Genomic DNA, 25,277 nt, shown 5'->3' on the forward strand with positions numbered 1-25,277 from the left:
CCCTTCAAGCAAATTCTCTTGCGTTATTCCCAGACACAGATCAAAATTCAGTTTTATTTTATCCCTGCCATATTTAAAACTAGTTTTGCAGCTGTGCTTTAATCCCACATTAAGACATATTACACAATATGCTCGCATTCATACAATTTTGTGACAGAGAATTCGGATGCCTGACTGAAGTTTTTTTTTTGTTTGAATCAAATGTATTGATAGTTCTGCAAATGCATATGTCCTTGTGAGGGATACGAACAGTGCTGAGGGGAGGATTGTGGGAGGACAGTGGATGGGGAATAACATTGGGGAGAAACTGTTAACATATGATATGTTACACAAAAACAGTAAAGTATATTAGATATGTAGCTTTACTCTGCTTTCTGCTGTCTCCAGAGCACTGTATGGATTAAACTAGCTCAGCTGAAGTACTGCAGGCTCTTGGTTCTTCTTTGTAAAATTCTTGCTTCTGCATTTATGTCATTGTCCTTTGAAAGCACTAAAACACATAGGCCCATATACAATATAAGCAATGTGTTAATTGTACCAGACTTTTTTACCCAATGGTATAATTTTTTTTGTGTGACTTTTGTTAACATCAATTAGCACTCTGAATGTTTTATATGACGCTTCCCCACTTCTTCATATTTCTTTCCTCCTTAAGAAAAACAGGTGTCGGCCTTTTGGTGTTTCTTGAATATGGCCAAAAGTATGCATAATGCATTCACAGTATTATAATACAGATCTTTTCTTTTAAGTATATCTCTTTCAGGGAGACAAGCCATGATTTTCCCTCCACATTTGTTGTTTGACTCTGTACACAAATGAATGAAGCTGTTTATGTCCTTCTTGACCCTACAACAAAGAACCACCAGAGCACTGAAACACACCCTGCACAAACACAACCAGATAATCTGATTGCCGGACAGGACGTGCATAACACGAAATCTGACTGGCACAAAATGCTCCCAAATCCCAGTAAATGACACTTCAATCACCCTGTCGTGTTTGATATTTAGTACCTATTATCTTCTCCAAGATGTCCGACATTTGCTTCTGTGCTCATTGTAGAGGTTGACACAGCAGCACAGATACCCATCGACAAGTAAGAGTTACTTAAAAGAGTCCTGAAGTGCACTTGTCAAAGGGGTTTCATTTTGCAATAGCCTAGGCTCCAGATCTATTCAGAATGATGTAACATGATAGACTCAATTACTATCTGAAGGGATGGCTTGAAACCTAAAGCAAAACAAGAACCAAAACAGAAACCGTTGTGAACACCAATTTCCATTACAATACACAATGATTGTGATTTAATAAAGGCCAAGCTCATTAGATGCTACGAGTCCACAAGGTCCATCCCTCTGGTAGCAATGGAAAGAAAAGCAGCTGATAAATCACAAATAATCTCCTCAACATGACATCCAGGAAATGCGTGCATGCATAATCTTTCAAACCACACAAGGAACAACGTGTGAAACCACATGTTTTAAGGAACTCGTATTTTATTTTATTTTTTAACCTTAGGGAGGGTTATTCTGGAATTATGAATTAGCTGCAAATACTAAAAGCTCGACAGTAATCTGGCAATAAGAAATAATGTGCTATTTGAGGATTCGGGTATTTTCTGTTTTTGTTTTTCATCTGTGTTATAAGCTACTATTCTAACTTTAATCACAAAACACAAGGCCAAACGCAAAGGAAAGGGGTGTAGGTGTTAGAGAAGTAGACAAGTCTTTTAATGTTTTTTGTCTTTTTTACATCAGATCAGTCTGCATCGATATAATAATTGTATATTTTACACATGAGAAATATTGTATTGGATATGGAGGTGTAAATTAGGCTAACTGTCTACAGGTCTATATGTCCTTCCGAATGATTTTTCAAGCAAATTCTTTCTGTCTATCAGGGTTCTGTTTCCGAGAAAGAAGAACAAGTAACTCCCCTCCCCTCTAACAAACTTTTAATGTCCATCTTTCCATTATTTCCATCCATTAAAAACACAAATTAGATCTCATTTGTTGTGATTTAGGGTCTGAACACACTGGACAATACCAAACCGAAAGAATGTAAATCCAAACTAAGATCCACAGATATTATTCTCCTAAGGTTTTGGATCTGGGGCTAAATTGGATCCCTCAGCAGATGTGAATGTCTGACGTGCAAATATAACAAGTATTCATGTTCACTGAGCAATAATTGTGTGAAACCGTTTTATCTTGTTTTTGAGAACATTTTGTACTGGAGGAGGAAACGTCTACCCTCATTAAATAATGTCCCGTAAATTATGTCTAATGATATGCTGTTAAGGGAGCTGCCCATACAAGTAAAAGAGGTCAGGTTTACAGGACAAAATTGACCTCCTAATTATAGCCTTGGAGATGCACACAGCTCTTTAGAGAAGACAACCCTACTTTTGTTACTGTAAACATACACTAAACTGGGTCATATTATCTGTAACCTACCGTGAGCTAAGGCAAGTAAATTTGACCTTTAGCCTCTTTCCTTGAAACCTGCCAGGCCATTAAGATAATGGCAGGACAACAGACAAACACACAAAGCCCTTCCACCATGTATTAAATAGGGTGTAGTAGGCCTGTTCTTGGCCTTAATAACTGCCTCAAACATTTGGAGAGGTGGACAGAAGAATACTTCACTGAGCCTCTTGCAACATGGCTACTAGTACAGGGAGAGACATTCCAGTTCTTCACAGAGATGTTTTATGGGTTTGATATCATGATGAGGTCAAGTGATTTTATTATCATTGAACCACTGTGTTATACACTTCCAGATTCATACTTGATTGTGTTGGTAGAGGCGCCCACTTCTATACAACATCTTAAGTTAGTTTTCCAGTTAAGTGTTACTTGAGTTTAGGGATGTTGAACACAGTATCTTAAGACATTGAAGTCAAATTGAATGCCAGGGAAGGGAAGGAAAAAGTTGTTATTTAATGCTTAAGTTACTCAATACTTCAGGTGTTTTATACAATTAACCCTGGTCCCTCACCATAAAAGTCCCTCAATATTGACACTTTCACCATATTTACTGCCAGGTTGTATACCCTCAGAAAATTAAAGCTCTATATAGCACATCATTTTTTCGTATATTTTTTCAATATTTTTCGTATAATCCATCATGTGATGATTGAGCTCCCTATTAAACATCGAGTACTAGTCTAATTTGAACACAAAGTGTATGATTTGTCAGCAGGGATATCTATTATATTTTAACTTTGCTTGACTCGTTAGCCTGCTATAAATCACACTAAACAGCAGGCATATCTTTGCATTGAAATGAATTTCCTTTGTTTAGATTTTTGGTAAATTCTGTCTTGAAGCCATCTTCAACCCATCTTTTCAAATGCAGACCTTCAATATATTGCTTAAATATATAGTTGCAGTGCTGTGTATGGCTACCAAAGGCCTGAAGAGCTGATTTAGTTATGTACAATGTCTAAGATATAAGCCCAGATAACAATATAATTATATTTGTGGAGAGACAAAGGATGGAAACTCAAAATCCAAGACAACCTGCCAGTTGAGAACTACAAATGATCACATCAGAAACAAAGCCAACCAAATTAAAGTTGGTAAACTGTTGATGATTTGCCTTCAAATGTGTTTAAGAAATCAAGAGTCCCTGTATTGACATATTGTTTTATAAATTATTCTTCCATGAGACATTGGAAGATCCTGACAAGAGTGACGGGTACAAAAATGTACAGTCACTATCCATAGGTGCAAATTAATCATTTAAGCAGAACATCAGTACATGCTTATAAAATGGAAAAATAAGAGCAAAACACAACTAGGGTTACTCACACAGTGAAGTGGTACAGGAAGCATTTGAGGCCACTCGGTCGCTCCAGGAAGTTGTAGACATCCCCCTGCATGCTAGTTTTGGTCAGGTAAGGGTGCCGGTAGCGCATGGGAGAGAAGTTCCTCCGGAGCTCGCTGGCTGAGGGCTTGCTATCGATCTGGTAGGCTGGGTCCTTTGTGTCAGTCGGCGGGCTACAGGGAATGCCTGATCCATTATTCACTGTGGGCTCCTGTTCCAGTGAAACAGGAGAGTAGCGGGTGCTGTCAGCTACCTCCCTGCCCGCCTCCAGACTCAGAGAGCTCCTGGCGTAGCCGTTGGGCCCTGTCACTTTTGCCGAGAGCTGAGCCCGGCTGCCGCTTCCTCTGCTGTGGCAGAGATCGTACATGGGGAAGCCCTCGTTGTCACCCATGAAGCCGTGGTGCTCTCTGTCAGGCCGAATCACAGCAGCGTCCACACAGTGTTCCTTGTGTCAAAGAGATATCTTTGGGAAAGAAGGGTTTCCAGGTGGACATGGGCACCTCAGAGTCAGTCACCTACTCTTCACATGCAATCTCCCTGAAGGAAAAGACATACATTAATCATACATAAGGTTGCATGAGAGACTCAGTTACAGTACATCCCATGATGTGTTTGGTAGGAGACTCATTGTCCTACAGATGGTCAAATAATAATTATTCATTTGGAAATGGGAAAGAAGCATGAATATTCATGATCACAAACACTATTCATTTTGTTACAGTTTCCATTTTTTTATAAAATGATCAGTCCACATAAAACATTCAACACATTTTCACAACAGGTTTTGATTTCCCTGCCTGGACTTCAGAAGTGTTGGTATAGACAAAGCTTATTAGTTGAACTGATTATGAGTACTTTTCACTTCAGTCTCTTCAATTCGCATGTAGGTGACCGAGGGATGTCTGCTTCCCCATGTGTTGCTACAACTGTTTAAGCAACACCACTGTCATTTGTTTAAGTAGTGAACCTTCTGACACCTTTTCTTAAGAGTAAACAGGAACCTCACTCCAATACCTAAAATTTGAACATATTTCATCTACTTAATATGCCAACTACACTGAATGCACCACTCTCTACCACCTAAGAACCTCATTCTGTAATGTACATTGAAAATAATTCAATAAAAATGTTCAAAACCTTACAAGTTACAACAGAGTCAAATTACAAAAAGATGTGATTGGGACAAAATTGGGACAGCAAACTGCAAATTGGTCAATCTGTTTTGTCTTAAAATGTTACTCTAATAATAATACCTCTAACTGTGAAAATCCAGTTTCTCTGTGACATTATCTGAAAAACATAAATTCACAGTAAACAACCAGTTAAGGCAATGAGAGTGTTGCACTGTAGTGAAGAATATCTACTAAGTATATGCTTTTTAGCTTTTGACCAGCTGAGAGACTTTATTTTTTTTCAATAACTGGTAAAAAAATGTTTTAAGGGATGCGGCAGACTCAGTACTCTTTTTCCTCCATCAACTAAAGGATCCAACCTATCTTTCCCCAATTGTGCCATTCACTGACTTGATTAGTCTCTTTGTGACTTTTTCCACTGATAAGATACACCAGTCGAGTTCAAATGATTTGAGATGAGCTTTTCATCTTAACTGAGATTCTGACTACAACTCAAAGTGCTTACGTGGTACTCTGTAAGGCACATGTATCCGTTAGAAGTGAGTTATTTAACATTCACAAAGCTGTCTCTAGTGGTCATGCGGAGCGATCGATCAATCAGTTACACCCCTTGGTTTGTAAATGATTGTTTGGAAAAATTTGTTTTGGACTGTTTTTAACTCTTGCGCAAAGACATTTTATTTGTACATACTTTATTTAACAGAAATATTTGCTTTGGTGCCTTTTTCTACTTTTCCTGTATGTTTTTTTTGTACCTAGGTATTGTGTTGTTCATAGTTTCTTTGTACACAATTTTGGTTCACATTTCTTGTACACTGATTTCTGGTTTTGGACATTGCACATTTATTGATTAATTTTTTATTTAACTGTATTTTTGCACTTTGTTTTACACTTATATTGTAAGTCACCCTGGATAAGGGCATCTGCCAAGAAAAAAAAAAAAATAATAAAAAAAAAAATAATAATAATAATAATTGATACAAACAATTCTGTTTAGATAGAGTGCTGTGGTCAGTTTTGTTTATCCCTATTGGCGCCCAAGAGATAACCCTGCAAAACCAGTCTGAAGAATAATGTGAGTACTGTAGTCCTTGTCTTAGACAACAAGACAAGGAGATTTGACAGAGATATTCAAAATCCCGACAGGAATTAACAAATTTAACACCAATCTACACTCAGTATAATACTTAATGACCAGCGTCTTGGACAAAAAAAAGATACAAAAATCTGGATTAACACAGTAGACCAAATGGCTTACTATTCATAGGCTTTCTACTCTATGACCTTTCAAGGGTTTTATTATTATTATTTTTTTAGTGCAATGCAGGAGCAAAAATGGATATGTGGCTTGCTTTATGAAGCTGTTGTAAATCAGCCTTCACAACAAAATGTAAATATAACAGGAGTCACTGTTTCTCTGGTGGTGTCTGTCATATAGCTTGCAAGCAGTGATGACAGTTTTTGCCATTGCTTTCATTCAAAGCTATTCAGTTTCTTCCTTATGTTACACTTGCAGGACACCCTGCAAGTAATACCGTTGTAACAGTGGGGATTCCTTATGAACGATTTTGAGTTTTTTGTTAAAGGATCTGTGACTATGAAATAAACCAATCAACAACTAAACCACCAAGTAATATGATGGAACTTCACAACTTGTGGAACAAGTGCTAAATGAAAAAACTAAAACTGCATCTAAAATGTTTCACTCCAGTGAGAGAGTTATAATATGTTTATTGTCCAGAGGACCATTAACTCAGTTCTATATTATTCTTTTGAAATGGCAAAGGGATATCTGTTCAATAACCAGAGGGCACCAGACTCTCCATCATTTGTCAGCTAACTGTCAGCTCCCAGTGATACAATATAATTGTTCAAAGCTTAAACTGTGGTGCTCTCTTACAGTACTCATGGATATCTTTTAAACAGCTGCAATATGCTAGTCCGGTGAATGGACAATATACACAACATAGAATATTATCTTTTTATCCTAGTTATATAAATTAGGTCCTTCTACAAAAGCCACCCATAGATTAATGCACAACACAAACAATAAGCATATACCTGTTTGTTATATACAGTGTAAAAGTGTTCAATTGTTTTACAATCTAAGGCACAATGTTTCTGACAGATGCAAAGCCCTTCACAACATCAGTAGTGGAACCCTGCTCCTTAAATATTTATTTATTTGTTTGTTTAAATCACATGAGCCACAGACAAGCAGTCTGTCAACAGGAGCAATTTACTGTTACAAAGAATCTAACAAACTAGCGTTTTAAAATAAATGTATTATTATTAACATACATATTATTCCATCTTAAAAACAAAAACGGATTTATGCAACAAGGAATTATTTGCACATGGGTTTTGTGGATGTAATGGTAAAGATTTTAGAATCCAGCACAAAGGGGTGGAATACAATGCATTGCATGTATGTCTCTTTGATGAATGAGTGACATTAAACATTTTTCTCTCTTCTTTGAGTGTCACTCAAACGTTTTCATGCATTTAAAATGTGGTGAAAAGTGTGGTGTTCCAACAGTGCCAACTTTCTTGGTATAATAATAATAATAATAATAATAATAATAATAATAATAATAATAATAATAACTTAAAATCAGCTAAATGTTAAGATGACGCAACATTGTCCTTGTTGGAACACCATATTGTACTGTAATCAATCGATGTAATGTAGCTAGGATATAAACACAAATTAAACTAAAACTACTGCATTATTTATACACGTATTATTTATTTATTGAATGTAATGTTAGTTAGATAGATGTTATTCTGTTGTATTGTTTATCTAAAACAATCTGACATTATTCATTTATTCAATGCATGCTCTCTATTTAAAGACTTTTATTCAAACCCCAACATTCTTTAACAGTAGCTCCCCAGAACCCAAATAATCCATAAATCAGTTTTTAAGTACATCATTGATACAGGCAGCCCAACGATTGCACAAAGATACCTTTAACAGAACTATTGCTGAAATTACTATATCATAATATATTCTTAGTAACAGTTTTAGCTTTATAAAACGAAGCTGACTGTCATAATAGGATTTATACTAGAAGCTCACAGGCGTTTAAACCCAAACCAGTGGTGATGTTATGTACAATAAAATATAAATAGTTGTTTCTGTCAACGGGTGAATGCGCATGTATAGATTATTATATATTTACTGTTGATGAACAGAGCTAAGGAGTTAACTAACTTAATGTTTGTCTTGTTATGTACCCCATCCAGCCACCACATGAATATGTATATATACATAAAACCCCCAAAAAAACCTTACCTTCTATTTCTATGCTGGATTTAATTCATCCCCACCGCGCTGAATGCATTTTTACGGTCACAGTGCATGGCGGGATGGGAAAGACTTGGTTCAGGACCGTGGAGAGCGAAACAGAAGTCATTCCATAAACGCTCTCTCTCTCTCTCTCTCTCTCTCTCTCTCTCTCTCTCTCTCTCTCTCTCTCTCTCTCTCTCTCTCTCTGTGTGTGTGTATGAGTACAAACTGCATCCCCTAATCAGCAGCTGCTGCTGTTGCTAAGCGCCACAGAAAAGAGCGAGGACAGGTCCTTTCACTTCACAGTTGTTGCACCTGATCCATCTGAGCATCCATCCACTGCGTCTTACTGTCGGAGACTGAATTTGTGCAAAGTTGTGCGGGTCTTTGCGGGTCTTTGCCACCCCATGAACAATTGCACGGTCTGATCGATGCATTTACAACTTGTTGCTGCGTGTGCAGACATGTGAGCTCTCTATTTCTATTGTGCACAACAGGAAACATCAAAATCTGTATTATTTGATGGTATTATTTTAGCACACCATATCCTAAAGGTTAGAAGGTACAAATTAAATACAAGCACAAATATACAGAGCAGTTAAAAAGTTACATAATGTTTTTATATTTTACATGAACATTTGCAAAATTACATTTTAACTTAAAGCCTGGCATTGTGACAAAACATAATATTTCAGGACAACATTGTAATGTCCTAACATAGTTACAATAAAGGAATAAATACATAGTTTTGAATGAATGCATAGGAGGAATTTATTTATAAAAGTAATTTAAGTAAACTAAACTCGACCACACAACTATTTACAGTACACTCAATTTTGATGATATTTTGATAATTGTTAATGTATTCTTACATTTTACATTGTATATGTACATGTATTGTATTACTATTATTATTATTATTATTATTATTATTATTATTATTATTATTATTATTATTATTATTATTATTTCTCTCTCTCTCTTAAGGAACGGTAGAATGGATGTGATAAGTAAAGTTTCACTGAATTAGTTTTGACCTCCTCCAACAACAGCAACACGTGCTTACTGCACAAGCGGTTTTCCACTTGAGAGCGCGTATCCGTCTGAAACAGTTCCGCTTTGCGTTCTGTTTGTCTTCACGGGGATGCCGTAGTGGTGTATCACTGAAGGGTCTGGTTTTCAATCATGGCTGCCTCCACAATGTGCACGGTTGTTTCGTCCCTGAGCCGAAATAATTGTCATGTAGGTGTAATTCAAATGTTAAATCCCATTTACAGAGGGGCTGCTTATTCATCGGCACTGTCTTTAAACAACGGTGTCCAGAATAAAGGTGAGTCATTCGGCGATCATTTATTTTTGCAGCTTTTATGTGTCAGGATTTAAACTGAGATAAGGTCATTGCATTAAAATGGCCAAATTGTTCATTATTTCAGGCATTTGAGGACATTGAAGTGATTAGGTGTGTTTATTGCTGTATTCGTCTGGGTTGTGTAACGTTTTAGTTGTTATGATTATGTTTATTTTGAATGTGTCTCGAACTAATGCTATTGTATAACTTTAATAGCAATAATACATACGATTTTAACTTACATCCTGATTGTTAATGTCCTTGTGTGTTGTTCTTATCAGCTACAAATAATGCATCTGTTTGGCTTTTCATTTCTAAACATTTTAAAATGCATTTTTGAGAAGAGCGGAGAAAACAGTACTTAATCAGCCCAACATGTCACTGTTTTGTAGTCAAATTGCATAAAAATGTGTTGTTTCTCTTTCATTCAGCAGTTTCATTAAGAGGTGGCGGTCAAAGGACTCTGGGCAGAAGACCAAAAAGAGAGGTGAGAATCTATTCTGTGTATTTATTTATTTGTAGTTATTTCTTTATTTAAATATACTAATGGGCTCTGGAGGGACTGAAAATGTGGGTCTCCGTTCAGAGTTGATTCCAGAATCATTCTAATTCTAAAACGAAACTAAAAAGCTCAATCAAATGTAACAAAATATGCATGGCTTTATTTTAACTTTATTATGCATATTATTATTATTATTATTATTATTATTATTATTATTATTATTATAATATTATCATATCATACTTTATTATTTATATTTGTATGAAAATCGATTAAGCAAATAGAGTGCAAAAATCGATGCAGAAACAAACCAAAATGTTTTCAAACTAAAAGAATATATATTTTGTGTGCTTGTCTAAATAGACTGTTTTCTGAAATGTTTTTCATACAAAAAATATTTGTTAATATAATTATGCAATACAGAGATAGAACAGTAAAAGATCACTTTAAATTAAAATGTCTTACTTTTTATTCTGTTTGTATTTTAACAATTAATATAGATTTATGTATAGACTATAACAGAATTACTCATGTCACCCAATACATTTTTTAACATGGTTTACATTGTTACATGCAATTACAAGTTATGATTAGGGCACACAGGTTTTCCTGGGTAACATTAAATTTTATTGATGCATTGCCTGTAATACTAATGACTAAAACAAACACATGATTAAATAATTTCTGCTCTGCACTGCTGTGTTAAACTGTGCGAATGCTCCTACTTTTTGCTAATAAAATAATGTAAGATTATTAAGGTACCACAATGGGATGATGGTTAGTGATTGCTCAATAAGTGGCTTTAAAAAGGAGCTTATATCTGACAGAAATAGAGGTTACAAAGCCAGGTCTAGCATTTTTTTTGCGAATGCCAAAGACTACAATTCCCAAAGACACTTTTGGGTTCTGTTTCAATCAAGCAGGTGGCAGCATTCCAGTCTGTACTTTCCAAAGGGAAAAATTAAGAAAATTATTTGATTCCAGTAATTGGAATTGATCCTATTCATGGTGTTGACTCTATTCAATTACATTTTTGAAATCAAATCTTACATGGAATCCAGCATTTTGATTAAAGCTGATCCAATCTGTACCTGGAATTATTAATGTCCATAACAGAGAACAGAGGAAGGGCAAACTCCATTTTACATTTAAAAGCTATCTTTACCTATTTCTGTATAGTCTGGAGAGCCAAGAACTGAAAAGATGTCCGTGGACCAAGACTGGACCAGTGTGTACCCAACTGCGGCTCCATTTAGGCACAGCGCCGTGCCTCTCCCTGTCCGCATGGGCTATCCTGTTAAGAGAGGAGTTCCCCCAGAAAAGAAGGGTAATCTGGAGCTTATAAAGGTACGTAGAAAGTATGCTCTTATTGTCCTCAGCCAACAGTTCTTCTTGTAAGAGCTTCTGCAATAATGGAATCTAGTTTGTCAATATGTACAGTGAGGGAAAAAAGTATTTGATCCCCTGCTGATTTTGAACGTTTGCCCTCTTACAAAGAAATGATCAGTCTATAATTTTAATGGTAGGTGTATTTTAACAGTGAGAGACAGAATGACAACATAAAAATCCAGAAAAACGCATTTCAAAAAAGTTATAAATTGATTTGCATGTTAATGAGGGAAATAAGTATTTGATCCCCTATCAATCAGCTAGATTTCTGGCTCCCAGGTGTCTTTTATACAGGTAACGAGCTGAGATTAGGAGCACTCTCTCAAAGGGAGTGCTCCTAATCTCAGCTCGTTACCTGTATAAAAGACACCTGTCCACAGAAGCAATCAATCAATCAGATTCCAAACTCTCCACCATGGCCAAGACCAAAGAGCTGGCCAAGGATGTCAGGGACAAGATTGTAGACCTACACAAGGCTGGAATGGGCTACAAGACCATCGCCAAGCAGCTTGGTGAGAAGGTGACAACAGTTGGTGCGATTATTCGCAAATGGAAGAAACCCAAAATAACTGTCAGTCTTCCTCGGTCTGGGGCTCCATGCAAGATCTCACCTCGTGGAGTTTCAATGATCATGAGAACGGTGAGGAATCAGCCCAGAACTACACGGGAGGATCTTGTTAATGATCTCAAGGCAGCTGGGACCATAGTCACCAAGAAAACAATTGGTAACACACTACGCCGTGAAGGACTGAAATCCTGCAGCACCCGCAAGGTCCCCCTGCTCAAGAAAGCACATGTACAGGCCCGTATGAAGTTTGCCAGTGAACATCTGAATGATTCAGAGGAGAACTGGGTGAAAGTGTTGTGGTCAGATGAGACCAAAATCGAGCTCTTTGGCATCAACTCAACTCACCGTGTTTGGAGGAGGAGGAATGCTGCCTATGACCCCAAGAACACCATCCCCACTGTCAAACATGGAGGTGGAAACATTATGCTTTGGGGGTGTTTTTCTGCTAAGGGGAGAGGACAACTGCACCGCATCAAAGGGACGATGGACGGGGCCATGTACCGTCAAACCTTGGGTGAGAACCTCCTTCCCTCAGCCAGGGCATTGAAAATGGGTCGTGGATGGGTATTCCAGCATGACAATGACCCAAGACACACAGCCAAGGCAACAAAGGAGTGGCTCAAGAAGAAGCACATTAAGGTCCTGGAGTGGCCTAGCCAGTCTCCAGACCTTAATCCCATAGAAAATGTGTGGAGGGAGCTGAAGGTTCGAGTTTGGGTTTTGCCACCAAGTACTAAGTCAAAGGGGTCAAATACTTATTTCCCTCATTAACATGCAAATCAATGTATAACTTTTTTGAAATGCGTTTTTCTGGATTTTTTTGTTGGTATTCTGTCTCTCACTGTTAAAATACACCTACCATTAAAAATATAGACTGATCATTTCTTTGTCTGTGGGCAAACGTACGAAATCAGCAGGGGATCAAATACTTTTTTCCCTCACTGTATTTCTTTCCAGATTGACTGTTTAATATCAAAGGTTATATTTTATGAAGAACTTTTCATCACAATTAATGTATTCGCTCTCAAATATGTATGCCTGTGCAACTGTTATCAGTGACCAAAACAATCTATTTCAGATTCCAAACTTCTTGCATTTGACACCGGCAGCTATTAAGAAACACTGTGCAGCTTTGAAAGGTTGGTATCATTTGAGATGCATTTCAATGTACATATAGGAATCACCACATTGACAGATGGACTCCTCAAAACAAGAGTTACATTAGACATGATCCTCTGCCTGCCTGTCCTCAGAGTTCTGCACACAGTGGCCTGGGGCCCTAGACAGTCACGCCAAGTGTGAGGAGCACTTTCCCATCAGAGTGAAGACCACGGAATACGTTTCAGCCGGACTTTCTGTCAGAAACCCAAAAGCCAGAGTGGTGACCCTCAGTGTGAGTATGAGTATCATGGTGGAGAGAGAGCTATGTATGGCTGCCTTTCTGTCTTAATTAAGAATGAATGTGATCTCTTCCTGATGTTTGGGCTTTGGAAAGTTGATAAATACAGGATTCGCACAAGGTGCTTAAAGTGCTTGAATTTGGGTTGCAAAAATGTAAGAACTGGAATACCTGGAAAAACACCCCCCTTTTGTGATTAAGTGCTCGAAAAGTCCTTGAATATAAATGTATTCAATATCTTTATGCAATGTTGTCCACCACATTCTGATTGTCAGATTATTAAATAACATAGTATAATCGCTCAATCTCTATAGGGTCGGTATGAGGCTGTAAGGAGCGTGCGGTTGCGCAGGTTTACTTAAATGGATGTGTTTGATTAATAATTTGTTTACAAATTATTTTTAAAAACCTCACAGCTTGTAAGCTAGTATTGGTTGGTCAGGGTGTTGAATGATCTCGCACGACTATATGTACAACTAGTAGAATTGTGCTGAACTGCGTGATATGCTGATGAGTAGAGAAACTTTCAGTTGCTGAGAGTGAGTAAAGTGTGCAAAAGCACTTGAAGTTTGTCTATTAGGATAAACTATTGAATATTTCAAAATGCCTGGAAGATGTCATTTTAATTTGACATGGCTTAAGAAGAAGGAATATAAAGACTGGCTACAAGAGGATAAAAAGAACAAACCAGAAGACATGGTGTCGGTTTTGTCATAAAAGCATCAATATAGCAATATGGGTGAGTCGGCGCTCAAAAACTGAGATTTTGAATTGATGGTGTTGTTACACCTTCCCCTGTTGAATTTAGAGAGTTTCCCAGTGATCGGGTCGATGTGCTTTACATGATCGCAGGATAATAATGCCTCATATGCAGATATTTTGAGAGTTTGCCTGTTGCACAGTCAAGAGACCCTGGGGTGGCTTTTCCATCAATACGGAGATAGAAATTGAAAATTTGCTTGAGGAATCTTTAATGTCACAATTAATTATTGTTGATTACATTAAATATTAACATTAACAGATTAAAAAAAAAAAAACCTAGAAAGAAGTCGCCTTCTTTACCACCACCTGTTAAGAAGAAGCAAAGCAGTTCACAAACTGGATATAAAGTGTGTCAAATTTTAAAATGTATACTGTGTAGATAATGATTTGCAATAGTTAATTAGTAAAAACTGCAATTACTACTTTTAATGTTAATATACACATACAAATTGCTATATATGATTGCTAACTTCACTGTCATACAGATTGCATGCAACACCAGAAACGCATGAACAGTGGATTTTGCTGTCAGAAGCCATGTTGTCTCTTCAGCTCATGTCATCACACCCACTTTAGGCATTTTCGGATAGTTCTCTGTATTTTTTGGACTCTCAAGGTATTTGGGGACTTTCAAAGTGCTAACAGCCATGATGATTACATATACCTAAAGTACAGCAAGTAAGAGCACATAGCTAAAAACTATTTTTTCTGTGTGTGATATGGACATTAAGGCATTGTGCCAATACTAGAATGCTTGGTTAAGTGACCTTGATTTATGACCAATCTTTTCTACTAGGTTAAATAGCAATATAGAGTGCTGTGTTTTGAAATAGTTTTGTTTTGAAAAAAATAGCATATGAGGTCCTGGAAAAATCTGGAATCAGCCCTTGAAAGTGCTTAAAATTCAAGGATTTTTTAATATTCTAAAAGCTTATGAACCCTGTAACTATGAAAGCATATAGATACCATGCAGCACACTGGAGAAAGTAGGAATACAGTGAGGGGAAAAAAGTATTTGATCCCCTGCTGATTTTGTACGTTTGCCCACTGACAAAGAAATGATCAGTCTATAATTTTAATGGTAGGTGTATTTTAACAGTGACATGTTAATGAGGGAAATAAGTATTTGATCCCGTATCAATCAGCAAGATTTCTGGCTCCCAGGTGTCTTTTATACAGGTAACGAGCTGAGATTAGAAGCACTCTCTTAAAGGGAGTGCTCCTAATCTTAGCTCGTTACCTGTATAAAAGACACCTGTCCACAGAAGCAATCAATCAATCAGATTCCAAACTCTCCACCATGGCCAAGACCAAAGAGCTGTCCAAGGATGTCAGGGACAAGATTGTAGACCTACACAAGGCTGGAATGGGCTACAAGACCATCGCCAAGCAGCTTGGTGAGAAGGTGACAACAGTTGGTGCGATTATTCGCAAATGGAAGAAACACAAAATAACTGTCAGTCTCCCTCGGTCTGTGGCTCCATGCAAGATCTCACCTCGTGGAGTTTCAATGATCATGAGAACGGTGAGGAATCAGCCCAGAACTACACGGGAGGATCTTATTAGTGATCTCAAGGCAGCTGGGACCATAGTCACCAAGAAAACAATTGGTAACACACTATGCCCTGAAGGACTGAAATCCTGCAGCGCCCGCAAGGCCCCCCTGCTCAAGAAAGCACATGTTCATTGGCAAACTTCAGACGGGCCTGTACATCTGAATGATTCAGAGGAGAACTGGATGAAAGTGTTGTGGTCAGATGAGACCAAAATCGAGCTCTTTGGCATTTGGCCATGTTTGGAGGAGGAGGAATGCTGTCTATGACCCCAAGAACACCATCCCCACCGTCAAACATGGTGGTGGAAACATTATGCTTTGGGGGTGTTTTTCTGGTAAGGGGACAGGACAACTGCACCGCATCAAAGGGACGATGGTCGGGGCCATGTACCGTCAAACCTTGGGTGAGAACCTCCTTCCCTCAGCCAGGGCATTGAAAATGGGTCGTGGATGGGTATTCCAGCATGACAATGACCCAAAACACACAGCCAAGGCAACAAAGGAGTGGCTCAAGAAGAAGCACATTAAGGTCCTGGAGTGGCCTAGCCAGTCTCCAGACCATAATCCCATAGAAAATCTGTGGTGGGAGCTGAAGGTTCGAGTTTCCAAACGTCAGTCTCGAAACCCTAATGACTTGGAGAGAATCTGCAAAGAGGGGTGGGACAAAATCCCTCCTGAGATGTGTGCAAACCTGGTGGCCAACTACAAGAAACGTCTGACCTCTGTGATTGCCAACAAGGGTTTTGCCACCAAGTACTAAGTCGAAGGGGTCAAATACTTATTTCCCTCATTAACATGCAACTCAATTTATAACTTTTTTTGAAATGCATTTTTCTGGATTTTTTTGTTGTTATTCTGTCTCTCACTGTTAAAATACACCTACCATTAAAATTATAGACTGATCATTTCTTTGTCAGTGGGCAAACGTACAAAATCAGATACTTTTGTCCCTCACTGTATATTAGGATAAGGCGTCAGGCGATAAGGCGTTCATTTCATTGCCACAGAGAGATTAGTATAATAAACTCCAGCATAAACTTATGTGCCTATTACATTTTCCTGATTCAGCTTCAACAATGACCTCCAAAGTACAATCAGGAGTGAAGTGTGTGTGTTATGTACAATTTAATTGCTTTGAAAATACATTGTACCTGTGCCTACTGAATAATTATAATATGTTTTTTTAGACATTATATAATTGGAATAGATGTTTCTGTGTTTGTTTGTTTTTTATTTTCCCAGATTACAAAAATGTCTGAACTATATGTCTACCTATATTAAATATAACGATATCTCATCATTTTTGTAAGAAAATCTGTACAAATTGTTCATTTCCTGGCCTGGCCTGGAAAACATGAGATGTACAATAACATAAACTCCTTGTCACCTACAAAAAGTGGGTATGATTTATAAAGCATTTAGAAAACTTTTCTTTAGTCCTAGTTGTATTATGGAGGTCACCACAGGTCCACTTTTGGCTCAGAAACCTGAAATTCTGGTTGTGTTTGTAGCTCTGGTATTTTTTCCAATGTGAAATATTGAGGTTCAGATGCCTGGTCCAGCTGAGTTTCACCAGCCAATAAATTACCCTATTCATTACAGCTTTACTCAGGAGAACATGGCATTTTTCAGCATTTAAGTTTTCACTCGTGGGTCTTATTTCCTTTACATTGTCTGTGTCCTTGTGTCGGTGATATTCCACTCTGGGAGAGAATCCTATCCTTGCACATTAATAAATTAAAATAAATTTGTGAGTGGCAGGTGTGATGATGGGTCTGTGTCAGGAGAATTGGTTATTCGGTAAGAGCTCTTGCACCGACGTTGATTCTTTATAGAATAGTTTGGAAACAAGAGGTCACATGGTCGGCCTAACTGAAAACATAGCTCTTGCATAAAAAAAGCTGCTGAGGTTTGAAAACCTGGTTCGAATCCCATGCACCAACTATTTTCTGATAGGAACAAAAATGAGTCGGTGCTTTGGAGCAAACAAGGGTTCCCCTATATATTTAAACCATTTTGTAATTTCAAGTAGTAAACCCAACCCTTCTTCATGAGTTATCGTTTATTTATATTCATGTATTTGTTTTTGAAGGTAAAACTTTCCAGTTTGAACCTTGATGACCATGCACGGAAGAAGCTTCTTAAACTAGTAGGAGAGCGCTACAGCAAGAACACGGACACGCTTACCTTCACAGCTGACAGGTATAGTAAAGCACACAGATACAGCATATTGGAAGCATTTCTGTGTGTTTATTTAATAATAACTATTTAATCAGCACTTTTCTTGCTGGTGCACAAAGCGCTTTACAGACATTTTAAACAAAATAAAACAGAAAAAGGCAAAATCACAGAAGAAGAAAATACTGACATTTTAAAATAATAAAATCACAATATGCACAGTTCCTTTTGATTTTAGCTTGGAATGAGGAACAATCAGAAGGGCTTTGTCATTAGATCTGAGTGGCCATTCAATGTAATTACTGTCTTGCCTTAAAAGTTATTAATATAATTTCAAAATAAACTCTTAAAGCAATTGGAAGCCTGTGCAGAGATGCAAGGATTAGGGTAATTTGTGCTCTCTTGCTATTCTCCTCACAGCTGAATTGTGAACAAACTGCAGATGTGAGAGGGGTTAGGTGATTTGGACAATTGTAAAGCAAATTACAGTTGTCTAGCCACGATTAAACAAAATCATGAATTACCTTCTCAGTATCACCTACAGACATGTTTTAGTGTGTAGCTCAAAAATCAAACTAGCGTCAAAAATTACACCCAGGTTCCTGGAAAAGCTTTTATATTGGAGGTAAGGGGACCCAGATTAGCATAGATCTGCTCACTTAACTGTTTTGGTCTGATAATTAAAACCTCTGATGTATCCCTATTTAGCTGTAGAAAATTTTGGGCCAAGCAACATTTTGTCATTTAGACATACAGAACATGTAACCTACTCAACTCACTAGGTTTTATCGTGAGGTAAAGCTGCGTATCATCAGCGTAAAGGTGAAAAGAGATATTATGGTCAAGTATGATATGACCAAGAGGATTGAATATAGAAAACAAAACTTGCCCCAAATTTGGCCCTTGAGGGATCCCACAATTAATTGGAGCAGAGGGAGACACAAAATCAACAATAGAAACTGAAAACTAAGATAATAACCAATGTAGACATTTTAAAATGCATAATCAACAGTATCAAAGGCTGTTTCTCCCCAATTTCATGGTCTCCATTTCATCCTCATTAACTGGAACCTTAAAAACAACAGGTTTCTGCTAGGCCAGAAGAGGACTGAAAATTGTTTGAGCAGAATGGCAGCTTGGTTTATATATGTGTATTTTTTGTAATTCTGATATACAAGAAAACAAAACTCTTACCAAGCCAAACAATTTAATGCAGTAACTGACTTTTTCCCCTCTACAGTTATTCATGAAGACTCAACTGATAGCAGGACACTTGCAGTTAAATCAAGGGTCCTTTCCCATATACGCAACTTTGCCAAGTCGTCCAGGCCTTAGTTATTTAATCAAGTCCTTTTATCTGCCAGTTGATTGTGATGTTCACAAGTACCCCTTTCAATTTTCTGAAGAGTATTAGCTGATTAGGACTGGAATACAAGAGTTGTTTTCATCTCATGCTCTTGTCATTTTGTTTCTTCATTGAAAAAAAAAAAAAAAAAACATTTGCTTGCTATTGACCTTGAGGTTTAAATGCTAGATAAATGATCAGGTGACCAGAACACTGGAAATAATTTTAAGGGGAAGGACGTCATTTGGGCCTCTTCTTAAGCCTAATTAATTCTTATGTATTGTTACACTTGGTCATTTAAACATGACTGGAGATTTTTGATGATTGCATATTTAATCAAAATCGACCCTCTTGTTGTTGTAGGTGTCCTCTGAGGAAACAGAATTATGACTATGCAATGTATCTCCTGACTGTTGTGTACCACGAATCATGGGTAAGCTCGATTTTGCTTTTGTTTCAAACTCTGCAGTGATTTCATTTGACTTTTTTTTTGTATTGTGTAACTGTTAAAAGTTGGTTCCTTAAGATAAGTTCCTTATAAAATGTTATACTTAAATTAAACCACCTACTGTTTAAAATGTATTAAAAGGCTCTGATTTAGGAACTATTCCTGTTCAATTAAGGGTTAAATTAATTGAGAGCCCAAATGGAACAAAAAGCAGCAGGGTAGAGGGTTGCTCAGGACCAGGGTTGAGAACCACTGGGTTAGATTCTAGTCCTAGACTAGCTCTCACAGCACTCAAACCCTCTTCCTTTGGTTGTAACAACTCTACGCTCTGCAGAACTCGGTTACCTGATACAGTGTGGCTGACTGTTTACTGCGGATTGAATATACGTTAAAAGCCTCTTGTTTAAAAGACTGTCTTTTTATTACCTTTCAACCACAGCATTAATATTTCAACAGGGAATCAAGCAGTTGTAATTGTCCTTGAAACATTAAATGGGGTGCTGAGACATGTTTGATTTTTCCATGATCAATGTAATCCCTTTTCTAACAAGGGCTGCTAAAAGGGCCGTGCCACATCACTGTCAGAACTGACATATCTGCACCAGCTTCAGATTTTAATTGGAGCCGTGCTAAAGCCACTCATCTGCCCTCTCCCTGAGCCAAGAATACCTGGGCGATGTAACCTGTCCAGTGCATTTTCACAGACTATTCCCCCAATCTTAATAATAATAATAATATTATTATGTATTTCTTAGCAGATGCCCTTATCCTGGGCTACCTTACAAAATATAAATTATCCCATAAATTATAAATAATCCCATGCACTGTGGCAGTCAAAAGAATCAAGACACCTGAAAGTCTTGGCTGTTAAACTCTGCTCCTGGAGGATTGGAAGTTGTTTGTTTGTTTTTCCCTCCGCTCTTAATTAGTTTAATCGATGTAATTAAACGATTAACTGGTTGAATTTAACACTTCTCTCCAAACTCCAAAATGTATTGTGGGGACAATTATCTTGAATTCAGCATATGTTAAATTCTAACTAGGTGAAGATCTGAATTGTGCCGAACTGAGATGATCATGAATATGCAAACACAAGATTATTTCTTTGTAAAGCTACTTTCGAGGCACTATTAGTAATTTGTGTGTTGGTTCTTAAGTTTATCTTGAAGATGGAAAATAGATACACTGCCAACCAGACCAAGGTTTGACAAACCAGGTGACATGCATTCTGTACCTCAAGAAGTCAATAATTCTTCAATATTGCTTTTTATTCCATTACCAGAACATTAGCTAGCAGTAATTCAATCACAGAGATGCATGTTGGGGTCTAAGTGGACGCTCCACAGGCAGACTACGTTGATGTGCCAGGGCCAATTACTGTGCTGACAAGTGAATGACATGTTGCAGGTCAATTGCCAGTGTCTTGTTCAACTGGACAAGTAATATGAGAGCTGTATCCTCATGTCCTCTGGAGAGAGTATAATAGTCAGGGCAGGTTTGGACCTTGTGCCAGTGATATTGCATTTAGGTCCTGGAAACTCCAGGAAATTAATGAAAGGGGTTCAACATCTTGTAACACTGCCCCTTCAATTATGAATAAATAAACTTAGACAAAACAGCTAAAGGGATAGAAAGGGCACAATTGCAAAGATGTATTCAGATTATGTAGAGGAAGTTCAATTGTTTTTGCTGAAGCTGGTTTGACTCCAGCACACACTTGTGACCTGCATTCATGTATCTTCAGCATGTATTGTTGAAGACCATTCAATACCAGATCACTAACCATCACTAACTAATGTGGAAATACAGAATCTTATAAATAAGGAGACGCTTTGAAAATGCAATAACTTTTATTCACCTCTGGATTGCAAAGGGTTTACACTGCATTTCTTAATATAGAATGTGTAAAATTGAAAGCAAGTGTGATACTCTGCATTGCTTTTAAATATTATCTAACGTTTTTTTTTTTCTGCATTTGCACCTATGCTTTCCATATATAGCAGTAAAATATATATCATGAACAGAATAATTGGAGACTTTACAAGCTGTGAATTAGTGCAGTGTGGTATAGTGCCTCCCTGTGGCTATTAATATATATGTATATATTTTTATAGAAACAAGACATTAAAAAGACAACCACATAAAATATGGGGAGATTAAATCATAAACTTTACAGGCGTGACGTGAAAAAGAGAAGCTGTAGATCGAAGCAAGTGGAAACATTAATAAATTGTGTACTTATTGTATATATTTAATTTCTTCTGTGTGATATGGTGTTCCTACATTGTCTTGTTCTACAGCGGACATGTCTGATAAATGACTTCATAAAGTTCTAGAATTGGAGCAAACCTTAAGTTACTTATTGGTAGAAATAATATGAAAAGCCAGGAAAATGCCAGAATCAACTGTGGCTTGAAGTAAGTGTGGAATAAAGTCTAGCCTAATACATGCCATCTAAAAAGGGACTTGTGTTCTGAAGGAATTGGCCAAAACCCACTTATTTTTAGGGTATTTGTTTTCATTGCAGTAGATTGGCCAGTGGTATTCTAAAATAGTACCAGTCTTGCAAAAAAAAAAAAAAAAAAAAAAAAAAACGATCAGAAAATTCAAATGTTTGTATGTATCTGGAGAACATGGTTTTGAGTTGATTGTGTCTCCCTGTTAGTTGGTAGTGTTCTCCTCCATGGAGTCATGTGACAGCCCTGTGCTGTGAATCGGGGCATCGGTGTGTAGTGATGTCTGATGCCGTTTTGGCCACAATGGTGAGCACAGTGCTGTTTAAACATGATGTCAGCAGGGAGCGAATGCCATGGACTGAAGTAATTTAACCCAGTAAAGGAGCCCTTTGTTAGTTGTCTGAGTGATGGCATCTCCACGATACGCTGTGATACTGACCCCCCCCTACTAATTCTGCAGTGTGTTAATCTGGATTCAGGTCTCCCTGCTCATCAACTGTAACGGGGAGGAAAACCAGACAAAAACTGTAACATACTGTAAAATTACTATGGACCCCATTCTTTTAATTAATGCATTTCTTATATACATAAATGTATATAAAAGTAGTGCAAGGTTTAACATTTTTTTGTTTGTTTTGTTTTGATTGGAAAGTTTCAATCCTAACACACCCCTGGGGTAACATGGAAAAACAATTAAGTATAGTATAGAATAAATTTCATTTTGGAACGTTCACCTAATTTATGACCCTTTAAACCGGCAGAGGTACAAGATCACTTTTGCTTTTGTGCTTCGTTGTGGTCAGTTGTTTTTCTTATTAAATTGTAGGCGTCTCAGATTGTGACAGTGGAATGCAGTGATAAAGGCAGGTCTTTGCTCATGTTTTAATGTCATGTGAGAATGACGCATTCGAAATACATTGGGCTTTGTTTGCTTAATTGGGAGCATTCAGTCATCTTCCACCAGGAGCGTGAGTTCTGTGAAAACACAGAGAGGGCAGCTGGGCCTGGCATTTTTCTCGCTCCGCCTGGGTGATCTTATCGGGGCGGCTGACGGTCTCACCAGAGTTGCCCTGCAGGTAGCGGGAGGCTAATCCCGTTATCAGCCCTCAACTCTAATATCCCAGGGGAGGAGGCCCTCGCTGTCGAGGATTTTCCTGACTAGATAGATGTAATGATGGTCATTAGTTCTGATTACCGTGGCTGGAAAAATACTGCAGCTCGGCCATGCTTACAGGGTCTGGACAATTGCGCTTTTGTCTGCGGGTAAAATGACGTGACCGTAGGGATATGAAGAGGTACTTTGTGCCCAGGTTACCGAGTGTCTGCTAAGTAACGGGCGAGGAAACTCGATCTCTGTGAGAGATGCTTGTCGATTGCTTTACATCACTGCCTCTCCATAAAAAAGCTCAGAGCCAGCCTCTCAAGCACAAGTGTAAAAAGTTTCCCCCGTAAGATGCAATTTGAGTCCGAATTCAGAATTTAACCGTGCAGTGCATTTTAGGATGTGGGCTGCTGGTTTTAAAGAACATTTTTGTGTTGAATGTACACCAATGTCATATCCACTGAGAATATATTCTTCTTTGCTTTCGTTTAAGTGACATTTCCACTGCTGGAATTGACTGTGATATAGGCTGACAGCATTAGCATTTTAGCTTTAAAACAAACTAGATCGAAAAAAGGAGATCTTTGCATTTGATCGCTGTCTTTGGCTATTCTTTGGTGTTCTACATCAAGTGATAACTACATATATGACACACAAAGCCCACTCCATTCAGTAATGGCGTCTTTCTCTCTCTCTCTCAGAAAACCGAGGCATGGGAGCAGCAGAAGACAGTGGCAGACATGGAGGAGTACCACTGGGAGAACAGCCCCTCCCAGAAGAATGTGCTGGACACCCTCCTGAGGATGAAGGGCCAAGGGGAGGCCTCCGCTGCTGACCGGGAGGAGCTCCTGAAGTCCTCCGCCATCCAAGACTACAGAGACTCCATCACCAGGCTGAAGAACGAAGGTGACAACGAGAGCACCCTCCAGCAGTACAGGGAGTCTGTCAAGAAACTGTTCAACCTCTAAGCAGGAGACTGACCGCCACCTCATCCGCTTCCAATAAAGTTAGCAAAGGGGCAGTGGGATGAAAAACTGAAGCACAGTTTTAAACTTCTGCACAGGAGGAATCAACATCTTCTTGCTTTTGTGTTTGAGACGGGATTAAAATGTGAAAATAACCCATTGAAGTGTTTTTACTACAGAAATGCACATATTGTTCCCTAACTTTTTCTCTCTTGGATGCTTCAGCATGTAGGTAGATAATACAGGTCTCCACAATGGAGTTCTCCAGACATGCTAATGACATTCATAATTCAAAAGAAGCAGATCCTCGAGTATTGTTGACTTGTGATCGATTCCAACCAAAAACAAACACCTTTTTAATTTGAACTGTTCTTGATCCATGACTCCAATGACAGAAACCTGTTTCCTCGACCCAAATTTGTGTCACAGACCCGGTACTGATCCGTTCTGGCTGGGATACTCCACATTCTGCCTTTTAAGAGGAAGTGGGGAAAAGGAAAAAAACATCCTGGTCTTAGGTGAAGAAAAGATTCATTCAGCAGTGGTTGAAATCATGGTACGCCCCTTGAGATTCCCGGTCGCCCTCTCAAAGTCCTTTCTTTGGTTAGGCGAGGCCAAAGGAAACTGAAGCTCGATGGTCTGAACTAATTGTTCTGTTGCTGTTCCAAGAACTTTAGAGTGATAGTAAGTCCAGCCAAACCAAATAACAAGGGTTTCTTCTTACATCTTTGTGTTAAGCAGCTTACCGAAGTTTGCTGAACAGAACTGAGCTTGTTCTCTTGCATGGAAGACACAAACAGTTCCTATCAATCCAATTCGGACATTTCTGCCAATGCAGTGAATGTCAATGCAGTTATTTAACACATTTTCCCATTGAGAATCCACTCCCCAAGTTGACCAAGTCTGCTTTCAAGTGAGTGCAATATGAATTCCACTTTTCCATTTGGAAGTAGTCTTTTGATAGATGTTCCCCTTTAATATTGCTTTTAGAAACTGAGCTTTTT

The 25,277-nt window shown here is 38.0% G+C and overlaps 2 protein-coding genes across 3 annotated transcripts in view; one reads left to right on the plus strand and one right to left on the minus strand.

The window, feature by feature from the left end:
• Positions 1-4,362, minus strand: part of kcnq1.2 (potassium voltage-gated channel, KQT-like subfamily, member 1.2) — a 234,762-nt gene extending 230,400 nt beyond the window's left edge. Inside the window, exon 1 of the mRNA XM_066724383.1 lies at positions 3,816-4,362. Coding sequence (XP_066580480.1) covers positions 3,816-4,222 — 407 coding nt within the window. The 5' untranslated portion in view covers positions 4,223-4,362. The remainder of the gene's footprint in view (positions 1-3,815) is intronic.
• A 5,032-nt stretch (positions 4,363-9,394) lies between these two features.
• mrps35 (mitochondrial ribosomal protein S35) lies at positions 9,395-24,428 on the plus strand. Of its 2 annotated transcripts, none has more exons than XM_066724389.1 (8): positions 9,395-9,586; positions 10,036-10,091; positions 11,286-11,453; positions 13,142-13,202; positions 13,317-13,456; positions 17,872-17,981; positions 19,666-19,735; positions 24,010-24,428. In XM_066724389.1, the coding sequence occupies exons 1-8, from the start codon at positions 9,442-9,444 to the stop codon at positions 24,274-24,276; spliced, it is 1,017 nt and encodes a 338-aa protein (XP_066580486.1). In that variant the 5' UTR covers positions 9,395-9,441; the 3' UTR covers positions 24,277-24,428. The 2 variants fall into 2 exon arrangements, with proteins under 2 accessions (XP_066580486.1, XP_066580487.1); XM_066724390.1 differs by having other exon boundaries at positions 10,039-10,091.
• The last annotated feature ends 849 nt before the right edge of the window (positions 24,429-25,277 follow it).

The sequence above is a fragment of the Amia ocellicauda genome, chromosome 15 (assembly GCF_036373705.1).
Source record: "Amia ocellicauda isolate fAmiCal2 chromosome 15, fAmiCal2.hap1, whole genome shotgun sequence".
NCBI lineage: Eukaryota > Metazoa > Chordata > Actinopteri > Amiiformes > Amiidae > Amia > Amia ocellicauda.